The sequence below is a fragment of the Antedon bifida genome, chromosome 8, assembly GCF_963402885.1.
Source record: "Antedon bifida chromosome 8, ecAntBifi1.1, whole genome shotgun sequence".
In the NCBI taxonomy this organism is placed as follows: domain Eukaryota; kingdom Metazoa; phylum Echinodermata; class Crinoidea; order Comatulida; family Antedonidae; genus Antedon; species Antedon bifida.
This window is the reverse complement of record NC_136233.1, coordinates 22,178,346-22,192,793: the sequence shown is the minus strand read 5'-3', so window position 1 is coordinate 22,192,793 and position 14,448 is coordinate 22,178,346. Positions and strand designations below refer to the sequence as shown.

The 14,448-nt window shown below is 35.2% G+C and overlaps 2 protein-coding genes across 2 annotated transcripts; both read left to right on the top strand.

The window, feature by feature from the left end:
* The first annotated feature begins 7,391 nt into the window (after positions 1 to 7,391).
* On the top strand, positions 7,392 to 14,163 carry LOC144850215 (ATP synthase F(0) complex subunit g, mitochondrial-like). Its single transcript, XM_078707450.1, has 3 exons — positions 7,392 to 7,538; positions 13,126 to 13,286; positions 13,761 to 14,163. The coding sequence occupies exons 1-3, from the start codon at positions 7,454 to 7,456 to the stop codon at positions 13,887 to 13,889; spliced, it is 375 nt and encodes a 124-aa protein (XP_078563576.1). The 5' UTR covers positions 7,392 to 7,453; the 3' UTR covers positions 13,890 to 14,163.
* Positions 8,334 to 10,600, top strand: LOC144850213 (uncharacterized). The gene is made up of 2 exons (XM_078707448.1): positions 8,334 to 9,522; positions 9,761 to 10,600. Exons 1-2 carry the CDS (start codon positions 9,400 to 9,402, stop codon positions 10,598 to 10,600), a joined length of 963 nt encoding a protein of 320 aa, XP_078563574.1. The 5' UTR covers positions 8,334 to 9,399.
* Positions 14,164 to 14,448: the final 285 nt, after the last annotated feature.

Here is a 14,448-nt window from a genome sequence, read left to right as displayed (position 1 = left end):
ACAATCCTACTCTATATTGAAGATGCATTGGGAAGTTTTAAAAAGATAATTAAGCAAATCGCAGCCTGATACAGGTATAGGCCTACCTATTCTATATAGTTAAATATTTATTTATAGTAAAATTATTGACAACTCAGGGGTACAATTTATTTATAATATTAATAATTATTACAATAAACAGACATAATGAAATTTTGTATTTGCTGCTTTTTCATGGTAGGCCTATATCTGAAAATGTTTTCAGGTTGTTGAATAATTTAATATACTGTATAACGATGCAATGTTTTGTTCATATCATAGTGACAATTATTTAAATAGTTTCATTCATTACATTTCAGCTATTCATTTTAATTTTAGGTTTTTTGTTGGTATCAAGACTCGACGATTTTCTGTCTCGTTCTTCAATATGAGGTTGGACGGTGGAAGCTGTAATGGTTTTCTCGATTTCAATATCATTGCTGCAGCTGATAGTTTTTCATTTTATTCGCTAATAATAATATAACATATACATTCATGCGCATTCAAGTTTTAGAAGCGTTTCAGATCAGTCAATGATAAGATATAAATTAAGTTGCAATTGATTGATTGATTTACTTTATTAACCAGAGTCACACAGATACATACAATATAAACATATAAAACAATCATAAAATCAGTACAACCGTAAGACTCACGTAAGTTAATATGATATAGGCCTAGCTAGTTTGTTATGTTTGATGAACAAGGTGCTATTTAAATAATATATACAGTAGTAGTATTTACTATTTATATCGGTATTGTTTGAAAGATATTTGTATTAAAAACTGCTTTTTCACATTCTGTATACGTAAAAAAAAAATTGGTTGCTTGTGTGAAATGCAAGTTGTATCTAATAAAGTAATATTTATATACAAGTAAATGATGGACTTATATTTTTATATCTTGGTTTCAGCTGGGCCCATAATTATCTTTTTTAAAAACATGACCATATAAAAATACACGTTTGAGTCTCTGAAACAAACATGCCCGATTTTATAAAACATTCCCCATATATAAATTGAAAATGGGTTATTTATTTTTATTTTTCCATTTATTGTTTTTTTAACAGTTTTTTATTTGTTCTGGGCCTAGTTTCTCCTTCAGGCTTCTTCTTGCTTGGTATATGAGCAGAGCTGGGATAGACCTACCACCAGCCTAGACTATAGAATACCCAGCTACTATTATTAACACTCACTAGGGTAGGCCTACCTATCTAATATTAGTATTATATCAGAATTACTCAGCCTAGCTAGGCCTAGAAAATACTATTTTTAGGCCTAGCTAGGCTAGAAATCAAGTAAGTAATTATAGTAGGTAGCCTTTCCTAGCTCAGAAACCAAATAGAACAATAATCGGGGAGCAAATTGAAATCTTAGGCCTATGACGTAATACGCCTGCATGAAAACCGTATTGAACACAGACACGATTCGGTCCGGGACGATTCGTACCAGCTTCGTAAAACGTAAACAAAGTTTCAAAATGGCAATTTTTCGATCGAAACAGAACAGAAATGTAGTAGGTTTGGTTTGATTAGTGGGAGTTGCATCCCAAGAAAGCTTAAAATTAGATTTTTATTTTAATAGATAGCTTAATAGTTTATCTTGAAAGGATTTTAAATTCGCTTTGAAACCTTATCTAGAAAATATGAAATTTAATGATTTTTTACCATCATTTAAAAAAAAATTAAAGTAAAAAAGTTTATACATAAAATAATGATATTTCTTAAAACAAAAAATCTGTGGAATTTAGATCACAGTTTTTATCATTATTTACGCTTGTAGTTCAACTATTGAAATACGTTTATTGATACCATTTTCTAAGTGTACTAAAATAGCAAAAATTCCAACATTTTCCACGAAGCGCGCCCTCACAATGAATGAAATCAGTGATGCGTTACCAACGCGGCTTTCCGACTGTACGTATGAAACGGTGTGCCAAAATAGTTAGCTTTTTACTAATATTAAGTCAAAACTTCCTAAGTTCCTAAGATCTTGGCAAGAATTCTCAACCAGCCAAAATGGTATAGTAGATAAAATAGCTCTTGATTAGGGCTGGGCGAGCTAGGCCTCCTAACTACGTATAGGCCTACTACTCCTGTGCCTAGTAGTAGGCCTACTACTCCTATAGCTAGTTCATAGTCTAAGATATTCTAGGCCGCGCCTAGAAGATATCTACAGTAGGAGTCAGTGGTTTACTGACCAAGAGCCCCAAAAAAATATAATTAGGCCTATGCAATATAGGCCTAGGCTAGGCCTACAAATTAAAGATAGCAAATAAATAGTAAAAAAAAGTTGTCCACTACAAATTTTGATGAGGGGGAGGGGGAAACGGACATTTTCAGAGGGTGCGGTTGCAAAAGTAAAAATGGCTGAGGTATTAGGCCGAGACTTGAAATTTGGAAGTATAAATAAGTACAATTTATGGAACACTGCAAGGATGTGCAGGGCCGTAGCCAGGATCTGTCAAGGGGGGTTCGCACACTAAGTATTTGGGTCACCCCCACCCCCATACCCCCCACCCCTGGGGTGGGGCCTGAGGCGAAGCAAATTTTGTTAAATGAAACCCTTAGATGGCCGGAAAAGACACTCTCATGCAGCATGCTACCAATGAGCAAAACGATCATACTTGGACTCGTGGACTATTTAAACGATAACATTTGTTGCCGTATGTTAGATGCGCGTGCTCTGTGCGGAACCGCCGATTGTTTGATCATTTACTCGATATTTTGTTTTGCGTTCAAGTTCAATGCGAATGTACGTCTAGGAGAAGCCCCGAAAAAAGCACACTGGGTGAAGGCAAATGCAATTCTTATTATAGCTCTATCTATAATATTTATTTACAGCAATTTGTTGAGGAAATTAAATATGCCAATGTAAATAGGTGATATTGATACATTTGAGTACGTATCGGCTGGTGGTCTAGAAAAAAATAATCGGATGCCATAATGTGAACTACAGTACATGATACCATAGATATTATAGTGTAAAATATTAATATTCACTATAATCCTCTATGATACATTATACTTCATAGCCACACATAAATACTGATGTATGTCGGAAGGCTATATACTTTATGCATGCTGCGTGAATGCCAGTGATCTAAACAATTGGTACGCAGTTGTCTGGCGGTGTCCTTTGTACGAATCGTTCGTCCCCCAGCTCGCTGTGAGACGCGTCAATATCATGTTACATGCAGGGACCAAACATTTATTTTTCAGGTTAAAATCGGCAATTCATTTGCAACTCTTAGAAATTTACAGTAACATTATCTAGTTTGCGGCTGACAAGTGTTTGACTGGTCTTATTACAGGAGGGGATGAATTTGTATATAGAGAAGTAACGAGGGTTTTAGATTGGTGTAATACTAATTATTTGTGTATTAATTCTAAAAAAACCAAAGAGCTTATATTTGACTTAAGAAAAAATGTTAATCACATTCCACTTGTTATTGACGGACATTATGTTGAAAATCCAGAGTCTCATAAATATTTAGGGGTTTGGATAGATACGAATCTAAGTTGGGATACACATACGTGCAAAGTGTATGCTAAAGGTGTTCAACGACTTGTTTACTTGTTTCCCGTACACTTTCGTCTACAGGATCGAGGCGAAGCACTCAGTGCTTAAAAGCCCCTCTTAGCAATAAAATAATATTCTATATAGGGTGAAAACTTCAGTGGGTGGTTAGACCATGTGATGTTAAGTTTTGCTTTGAACAAGTTCACCGTAGCACATGAAACTACATCCGTAGGCAGAGCATTCCATAAGAGAATAACTCCTGGACGACGACGACTGTATTCCTTAAGGAAGTTGAAGGAATATAATATAGGCCGTGATTCTTTATTTGTTTTTTTATCAAAGTGTTATTCAATCTGTTTTAAGCTTTTGCTGTGTTACTTGGGTAAATGGTCTAACAAAGAAAAATTTGAGTAAGTCAAACAGAATAGTTAGGATATAACTTATCCGATAAGTTAAACAGAATAGTTAGGAATGCAAGCAAAATTACTGGTGTCGAAATTAAAGGTATCACACAAATGTGTAATGATGGAATGATATCTAAATTAAATAGTATTTTAGCTGATGAATCTCATATTCTCAACAATAAGTTAGTAGTTACCAGATCTGGAAGATTAACAACAATTTCAGTAAAAACAAATTGTATTTTTTGATGTATGACTGAATTTGTTTCATTGATTATAAATTTTCTTGTCAGGTACCTATCATAGGATGGTATGGGCGGAGACTTATATATATATTTCGTTTCATATTCTAAGTATAATAAGTCCGAGGACCATTAAGCAGCTGTATTGGAAAATTAAATGTTTAACTTAATAAATTCTTACCTGGGTGGGCGAGCATTTGACTGCAAATAGGCAGGAGGATGAAATACAAGTAAGAAAAAACAGAAATAGTGCTGAGAGAAGATTAAATGTTTAACTTAATAATAAATTCTTACCTGGGTGGGCGAGCATCTGACTGCAAATAGGCAGGAGGATGAAATACAAGTAAGAAAAAAAAATGAAATAGTGATTAAATGTTTAACTTAATAAATATCCAATCAGAAAGGAGCATTGGGAAATATGTACGAGACATATATAGACTTTAGTTGTAAACTCAATGCACAATAGGGCAAAACAATAAACAAAACAAATATAATAATACTGGGTTGGTTATAATACTGCGGTTGGTTAATAATGCTTTTGTGTTGTTTGTAAATATAGATTGTGCGGGGGTTGGAAATAAGTTGTAAATGTGTTTAAACAGAGTCGTACATGATCGTGTGATGAATGATGAAACAGTTTGTAGAGGTGATCGTGTGATGAATGATGAAACAGTTTGTAGAGGGCGCAAATATTATGGAACCAAAACGGTAGAGAAAGGACGTACTCGGAAAAGAAGTTAATGGGTTTGCAAGGCAACGGTGTCGGTATCGTCGGATTAGAGAGCAATATATTTATTGACAACTTAATGAGTATCTACATTTATGATATATTGTTATGTAATCTATAAATAGTTGGTTTGATATTTAAATGAACTACAGGTATTTAAAAAACCGTAAAAAGAAAGTGGTTTCTAAATTTCGTTTGCAGCGGCCTTCCTTACAATTTGATGACGCCCTCAACTACAACTTATGTCAAATAAATTTAAACAAAAATTAACCCATTGACCCCTAAGTTTATGTTGCTCCCCCGGGACCTAAAAAACGTATGTCACATAATTAACCCTAACTTTTTTTCTAAACACAGACATTAAAAAAATTAAAAAGGAAAAATAATGCAAAGGACATTTTATTTTCAAATATGTTATCAAATTTGTGTTACAACTTATTTTGGCGGAGTATGGATTATGCAAATATTAGAAATATTTTAGGAAAATTATTAAAAATTTGTAATTTATCTATGACTACCAAATGCACAAAAATCTTCATCAGAACCTATTTCTTCTCTTCAAAATAAGACCAAACTTGACCATTATGAATGACTGGTTTCGAAATTATGAAGAAATTAGTAGATAGACTCATATTATTGTTCTACTCTGGCCTCTATATAGGTCTATATTTAGTATATACTGTACATACATGGTGGGTTCAATTCCATTTTAAACAACTTTTTTCTCATTACAGTGCTCATAAACATTGGCTTGCCTTAAATAAATATAAATATAAGGGGGACTATCTAACAAATGTTTTGTTATAATGCCTTATCCCAGCTGGGTAGAACGAGTACTTGCAACTGTCTTTGTGCAGTACGCGAATTGGAGTGCTTTTGCTTATCCCTCCTTAGATTTCCAGCTGTCTTGTTCTTGTTACCTTTGTTTTAAATGTATTTCGATTTTAAAGGGTAAATAAAGAATGAATGAAAATATAAACAACAACATATAAAAGGTAAATGATGATTAAACTTACATTAAACTTACTTTTAAAAAAACAGAAACCAAAAAAAACCTAATACAATGCTCAGTAGTAATTGTACAGATATAAGAGGTCAGTAGTAAATACACATACAAATAACAACAAAATATAAAAGGTAGATGATGATTAAAGTTATATAACTTACATTGACCAAAAAAAGAAACAAAAAGAAAAAAAAACCTAATACAATGCTCAGTAGTAAAACAGTACCTACAAAATAAAAATGAAATCGAAATAAACAAATGGATATGTTAATATTTGTATTTGAAAGTATAGATACAAAACTTAAAAGTCCATGTGGAAGCTATGTAGTGTAAGGGTAGGGGGAAAAAAAAAAGAGAGAAGAAAAATAAATGAAAAGAGAGAACAAAATAAATTGAAAAAGAAATACCTGTAGATGTGTGCGGAATATACTGGTTTATACTGTATGATTAAACTGGCATGCTGTCCTGGTTTGATACCATTTAACTGGTTTGATACTGTATGACGGGATTTGAGTGAGTGGGCGTTGAATGGTTGAGTGAGTCGGTTTTGAGGACTAAAGAAAACGAAGGGAACCAAAACGGTAGTGATAGCATTAAACTTGTTTGATACCATCTAATTGGTTTGATACTGTATGACGGGATTTGAGTGAGTGGGCGTTGCATTTTAATGCATGTAAAGTATAGGAGCAAGAAAATACTTTCAACTTTTTCTTATATTTAAAAAAATGTAATTGCACATTTTACGGTGAAATATCGACGTGCACAGCGTACAGAAGTACTTGCGGCAAATAATATTGCGCGCGCGTGCGCTAGTACATTATAAAGTTTGATTGATTGATTTTGGAACGAAACATCCCATAACTACGTCCTATTAATAACAATAATAATATTTTCAATTCATAAATGCATGTTTTGATGACTAAATAAAATAATAAAGTGTCGTGGATATATTTGTTAATATACTGAATAGGGTATGAACAATATTAAAATAATAAAGGCAGACTATTACAAATGAAATGATGAACGAGTCTCTGAAAGTTTGTGTCAAAAACACACAGAGAGCCATATACTGTATAAAAAGAGGGGTGAATTTGTGTGTTTTTTGTATTGGTTCATGCTTTGATGTATCCTGACTTGCATGTAGGCCCTAGCATTTATTCTTTTGTTATTATAGACACAATATATAAATGTTACCAAATTAATACCATTAATAAAATTAATTACTAAAATAAAAACGGAATATAAGCGTTATTTCATAGACAAAAAATAATGCATGAACAATAGGAAAACGCTATACAAAAGAGACGCGCGCGCCCTCAGCGTGCGAATTCTTTGACACAAAAATGGCTTCTAATTTTCAATGTCGTAACTCTTTATATAATAATATGGCTCTGTAACCACCTATTTATACGTACATACACCGTATGAGGGCGCGTCAAAGATTCCATGAAATGACGTATTTCCGGACTCGGTCAATCAAAAAAACGTCCATCTTTTATTTGTGATTTATAAAGTTAGCTAAGTTGCCACCGGCGAAAATGGCAAAAGCAGCACAGAAACTCGTTAGTTTAACCCAACGGTTAGGCACATCCATGGTGGTACAAGGACCTAAGATAGCATCAGGTATGTTAGTTATAATGTTTTAGTTTTATAATGACGTTTTCCGAGTGGATTTTGTTGGGGTCAGTCAGCAGCACACAAAAACGCAGACAGTGTGGGACTGTCGTGCATGCCGCGGCCGCCGGCCGTGTTTCTTGTATAGGTCATGCAGGCCTAGGCCTACTTACTCGACTCGTATAGTACTAATAGAGTACTTTTAAGGCGCCCTTCCAAACGGATCAGAACGCCGTACATACATCAAATAAATACATAAAATTATAAAACTTGCGATAAAATTGAGTTTTAATAAAGTAAAGGTTAAAATGTTTAGTTTAATTACTACTGTAAGTACTCTAACTCTAGCCTACTAGCTAGGCCTACTACTACTAGCAGCTAATTTCAGTTGTAATAATAAATAATGTTAGTAAGGCCAAAAAAAATAAATAAACGGTCTCTGGTCTGCGCGCGCGTCGATTTAGACCTTGCGCGTCAACGTTTTTTTTTTCATACAACAGCGCCACCTATCCATGAAATTTTCTAAACTTTTATCAATCGTTCGCGCAACAACTGTCTATCGTCCCGGCGGCGGGGACCGGACGAGCCTGGACTTGATTGGGAGGGTATCTGCTGCATGCATGCTCTAGGATTAGGAGGAACGCGGTGACATGACGCGCCGGTCGGTGAGAGAGTATGTGTGACAGACTGCTGGAGCAGCGTGTCGTATTACAGTGCTGTTTGTGAAATGGACATTGAAGTAGGCTAGGCCTACAGTATAGAAAAACAATAAAATGCCACTTATTTCTGTTTCGATTGTCTGTGGCATTAAAATTATTAAACCTTTTGGCATCATATCATGTGATGGCACGGCAAGTTTGGGAAGTATTTACGAATCTGAAATAGCCAAATGTACTACTGATGACGATCTTGATTCTGCTACTGCTAGGCCTACTACACCTAGATCGAAAGTCATAGCGATGGTCGGATCGTCACCGGTCGGATTTTTCCAAAGTATACCTCTCAATGTTAACGTTACCGATTGTCTTGAGTTTGGTAAATATTTTAAATTTGTTTTAGAAATTATCCAAGAAAATACGCCTGCTGTTGAGGCAACGAATGCGTTTGAACTTTTGATGAACAATGCAAAAGAAAAGTGCCTGCCCAGCTGCCGTGACACAACACGAAAAAATGCAAAGTTTGAGCTTTATAATTCTATAATTGCTTTCTTACGAGCCGGTGGCCTAGGATGGTCAAAAGCAAACATTAATATCGGAGAACATTTTGTTGGCGTCTTGTGTGATGTTTTGTGGATGCTTGATCCACATCGTCCTAAAATGGAACAGCAACAATGTGCAATTCCTGCTATTTTTGATTTATATACTGGATACAATAATCCAGGGAAGCATAAGCATTTGATACAGCGACTCAGACATGATGAGTTAGAAACAAAGTCTCAACTGCTGTTTAACATTTTAGAACAGGTAAATAGGATAGGCCTAGCATATACTTCATTAGTCATTCAGTATTGATTTACATACTACAAAAAACGAATTAGGGCCAGGGCCAGGCCTAGTCGTTATGTGTGTGAGCCTAGTCCTATTTCATGCATTGATGGCCTAGGCTAGGCTTTATGATCCCAATTTACTCTGATTGTTTATGAAGTTTAAACCTAGCCTAGGCTATATATTTTTTTATTATGGCTCATAAGAATGTATTAAATGGACAATAAAAAGTGAAAAAACTCTTGAAATAGCCAATCTTCTATGATCATTAGGCCACCACAAATGTAAATTAACAACATCCTTTTTCCAATCAAGATACAGACCACAAAAAATATTCTAAATCTTTGTTTCTTAATATATTTATTTTTTAATAGCCATGGTTGAAAATGAATCAATGGAGTGAGGTGTTTACTAATTTGAAATCTCTGACACTGGCAATGAACAAGTATGCTGAGTATTTGACAAAGAAGAGTGAAGAAAAAAGTTTGAATCAAAGTCTTTTAAAACCGGTATGTATAAAGCTCTACACTGCACTATTAAACTTTTTACCATCTCTTTAAACAATTGAGTGAATCCATGAATTCAAGTGTAGATTTGGCCTGGAATTCATGGATACAGCAGAATGTTTATGATAGTGAAACCTGGTAATTTTTCTGTAGTCAATAAAAAAAAACAGTTCAAGGTGGTGTATTTAAAAACTAAAACTAATTTATCAAAACTATAAAAAAAATTTTAATTTCCTTGTAGGTTCGTTCTACTGAAGAATGTACAAGTATGGTAGTCCTGCCATCAAATACATCACAAGTACCATTTGTTGTTCGGAAATTTCAGTCATTGCTCGACAAAATCAGGGATCTGCCTGGATTTGTTCCTGTTTTTGTTAATGATTTTTTATCACTTGATAGAAAGATGCGATATGAAGAATTGACACTTTTGAAAGAGCATGGGCTTTCATATCCTACTGTGTTGTTCACACATTCTCCAGGTGGAAATGTTGGCAATTTTCATTTTATTTGGAAAATTCCTGAAATGTCCACATCTTGCTCTGATGATGTCATGTCAAAATCTGTGTGTGTGACACAATCACTCCAAAACCAATTGCCCAAGTTTCATACCAGGCAGATGCGTAGAGAGTTTGTTGGTATGTTTGGAAAAATTGCTAAAGTCAAACCATATTATCTTCGAGAAATGTATAAGAGGCTCACGGGTGATTGGACATCTGCACATGATACAGATGCTGCTGCTTTAGACAAACGAGTTAAACAGTTTCTTCAGCTTGGTGATCCAGATATTGTAACTGACCTCAGGGAACACAATCCAGGTAGACCATCCAAGTATGAGCCCTTTTGGAATGAAGTTGAAAAATATATGGAGAATGTTGTAGAAACTGCAGTACAGGAGAGACGACATGGAACTGTAACATACTTGGCAACAGCCATGTCTGTTCCAAATTTACTTGAATGTGTTTCAAAGGTGTGTCCTCCAGAAGTACCCATACCATCACCACAGTGGCTTCGCTTACAGTTCTGGCCAAAAAAACCCAACATCAAAGGCATCACTGCAGTACACAGGACGCCTCAAAATTAAATTCATGATACAGCAAAGGCAATTGCGCAAAGAACATCAAGACACTCATTATGCATCTGCTATTTTTAGATATCAAAAGGAGATGGCTGTTAAGCTGCGAGATCACTCAGAAATGCTGTGTGTTGACGATAAACACAAAATAAAAGTAGGTGAGCCAGGACACCCAGTCGCTGCCGTTGAGAGGGGGAAGAAGGTTTTGATAGGCCTAAATCAGTCTTTCGAAGTGTCTGATCATGATTTTACAAAGCAAACTTTAACACCAAGTGTAGCCCTTCGACTTGACATCCCTGAGACTATAGAGGGAAGTTTTTACCAAGGTCAAGTCTACACTGCCTTGAAGGATTCAGTATTTCAGTCTTCTTCGCCCTTACGCCATGCCACTGAGCTTATGAGTATGCTCAAAGAAGGCGAAAAACCATTGAAGGAAGTGTTGTTTTTGTATTCAGATGGCGGTCCTGACCACCGAGTAAATTACCTCTCTGTACAACTATCACTCATTTCAGCTTTTCTTGAAGGTGATTTTGATGCAGTCATTGCAGCACGAACTCCTCCAGGCCATTCTTGGAAAAATCCATGTGAGCGTATCATGTCAATTTTGAATTTAGCCTTGCAAGCTGTAGGAGTTATGCGCCAAAAACTTTCACCAGAGATGGAGGCTTTGCTTGCTAAATGCAATAGTGTTGCAGACATCCGTTCAGCTGCTACAACCCATCCAGCTCTCAAAGATTCACTGTCTGATGGCCTTCAAGACACCATCTGCCTAATATCATCATTATTCAGGCAATTAAAGTTAAAGGGTGTTCCATTTAGATCATTTACACCTGCCACAACAGATGATATGGATGGCCATCACAACCATGTCCTCAAAATCGATGCACAGTTGCCTCAAAATGCTACCATGAAGGACCTGAAAAAATCTGATAGTCTTAAAAACTTTTTTGAAAAGCACTGCCAACTAAGACACTACAGTTTTTGTGTTCTCAAATGTTCGGATCCTGAATGTGGTTTCCACAAACCCCCAAGGCTCACAGAAAGTGTATTTAAAGACCTTCACTTTCTGCCTGATCCTATCATGGCAGCTGATGGAATACACTACAAGGGGTTTACAGAGATCTATGGAACTCCAACAACTGAATGTGACCGCCCGTCACTCAAAGAAGGTAAAAAGACAGGCCATGGATTACCATTTAATCCATCGGCACAGACATCGGCACGTGTGAAAAAAACTGTTTCTTGTCAAGAGTGCAGTAAACCAAGAGTCATGCATGCAGCACGAAAGCTAAAAAAGGAGCAGCTAGATCAGTTGGAAGCAGCTCTAAGTCAACTAGACTACACTTGTGGAACAGATCTTGCAGACTTTGTGCCAGATAATTTAGAGCCTGAGGAAGAGTCCATTTTGAAGATAGTATTCATCAGGAAAGATTTGCAATGTGTTCAGCCAGTTGAGGTTACCTACTATTCTTCTGGGGTGTTTGCAGCAGTTTGCTGTCATTGTGCATCGGGAGATGATTTACTGACTGGACCCCAAGTTCAAAACATTTACCCAATATGTCACACTTGCAAAGCAATTCCAAATAAGCAGACCATTGTTAAAAGAAAAAGAAAGTTAGACAAACAATAAATAGATTAACACACATCTTTATTCCAGTCACAATATAATGTATAAATTGACTAAATGAATCATTGCTGGTAGTTTTAATTTTCTATATATACTTACAGTATGATCATACATCACAAAAGATATCTTTATTATAAAATATCTACTTGTCAGTTTTAAATGAATGTATATTAAAACATATATGACTTTAAGTAAAGTAGTAGTTGAAGTTGAATCATTTAAAAATGCTCCACTACAGACAATTCGCCTCGCATATTGATTTTTAGCATACTAAATTAACTAAAAAGCCCTAACCCTTACCTTTTCTGTACCATCTGTAAAAAAAAAAAAAAAAAAAAAAAACCGCATCGCCGCATCATTTCTGAAAATCAGGTCTGACCAGAGACCGGTTATTTATTTTTTTTGGCCTAACAATTATTATACTGTAGGAAGTTCCATTAAATTTGTCAGATCAAATTGTTCTTCGTATTACTATTACACAAAACCAATGACTTTATGCACGTGCCAATTGTATGACCCACTTTCGGAAGAGGTGCATCATTTGTCCGATGTGCATCATACCTTATGAATACCATGACGCACACCCTTGAGGGACAAAGTGAGGGACATTGACACACCATCGTTCATATTGATGTGACGTACCATCTAGGTTTTACGACGCACCCCTGCCTCAATAATTATCTGTAAATTACGCATCCATGACGCACTTCTCTTGGCGTTCATATAGCGGGTCATAATCATCCATACTATTGGCAAGTGCATATACATCCAAAGGACCAAAAAAAAAAGATACAATAAATATGGTACAGACCAACCCAAACCTATGCCTCTAGCATGCAAGTCTGATCCCTAATATCACTCTCTGAAAGTATCCATCTGATAATCATTATTGGTTTGCTTGCACTAGATACTGTCCAGTATTCAAAACCTAGACTATCCAAGTTCTGGTACTATGCCAAAGTGGAGTTAGCGCCACCATATCCAAGCGAGTTTCCACAAATAATGAAAAGTGCTCAAGATATAGTCAAATCAGCCACGACTGGTAAATGGGCTCAACTAACAGTTAAGGTAAGCATTATTTATTTTTTTCACCACTGGTACTGTACATGTATTACTTTTCTTCTAATGAATTGATATGTATGCCAAAACTTAAAACCAAACCAAACTTTTTGGACATTTTAAATAATGCAGTAAATGAATTACAATTTTTGATAATGACATTGCCCTTAAATTTAATTTATTTGTCTCAAATTTAGTTTAAAAGGACAATTTTTGTCCCTGTTAATGCATATTTAAAAAATATGGTTATAGTTATACTGTTTCTGTAACCAAACCTTTTTTATCTACAATACATTGTCAATATTGTACTTTTTATTTTAGTAAATAATTACATTGCCTTTCACTTCATTTAATTTGTTTATTTCAATACAAACAAAATCAATTAAAAAAAACATGTGAACAAAATCCCTGTTGAGAGTAGTCACCCACTTACAAAGTACAATAACAATTCTTATTTAAATATACTATTTTGTGTATTTACAGGAAGCTTGGTTAAATACACTAGTCTGTATGGAAGTCGCATTCTGGTTCTTCGTAGGTGAACAAATCGGCCGCAAGAGCATCGTTGGCTACAAAGTGAACAGTGATTTTGAACCTTTAGGATACATCTAGACTGCGCAATAATATGACCTGCAATTGACCTCAGATAACATGAACTATGAAAAGTTAGTGTATGATTATAATACCAGTTTAGAGAGTAACTTGAAGAGGTGCTGAAGCAGTGTGTGAGGTGGTACTCAGTGGCTAGAGTAGTGAAGCATGCTAAATCAAGACCACAACACTGCCCTCTATTGATCCAATTATTTTGTTCGTTCAATCTATAGAATTGCAGTGAAGAGTTTATTTGAAATGTTGAAATAAATTTATCAGACTTTTGTCAAAATTATTTTGTTGTTTTACAAAACTGTACTTTGAATATTTGTTTTTTTTTCTCTGTTTATTTTATGTTTTTGGAGACACTAATGAAATACAGTAATACTTTTTTCTACAGAAGATCATCCATATTTTGTATACTAAATACAGCACAGTACTATAGATTATAATGAAGAAGTACCTACCACTATCAAACTTTATGTGACAAAAAATGTGATGTGCCCATATATGGACATGATGTCATATCACTACCATATTTGGGCACATCACACCAGTTTGATAGTGTAGACAGAGCTTT

Coding starts and splice junctions, on each gene's coding strand:
- LOC144850215 (XM_078707450.1), top strand. CDS start 7,454: ATGGCAAAAGCAGCACAGAAACTCGTTAGTTTAACCCAACGGTTAGGC. Junction 7,539..13,125: donor AGGACCTAAGATAGCATCAG/GTATGTTAGTTA, acceptor TGCTTGCACTAG/ATACTGTCCAGTATTCAAAA. Junction 13,287..13,760: donor GGGCTCAACTAACAGTTAAG/GTAAGCATTATT, acceptor GTGTATTTACAG/GAAGCTTGGTTAAATACACT.
- LOC144850213 (XM_078707448.1), top strand. CDS start 9,400: ATGAATCAATGGAGTGAGGTGTTTACTAATTTGAAATCTCTGACACTG. Junction 9,523..9,760: donor ATCAAAGTCTTTTAAAACCG/GTATGTATAAAG, acceptor ATTTCCTTGTAG/GTTCGTTCTACTGAAGAATG.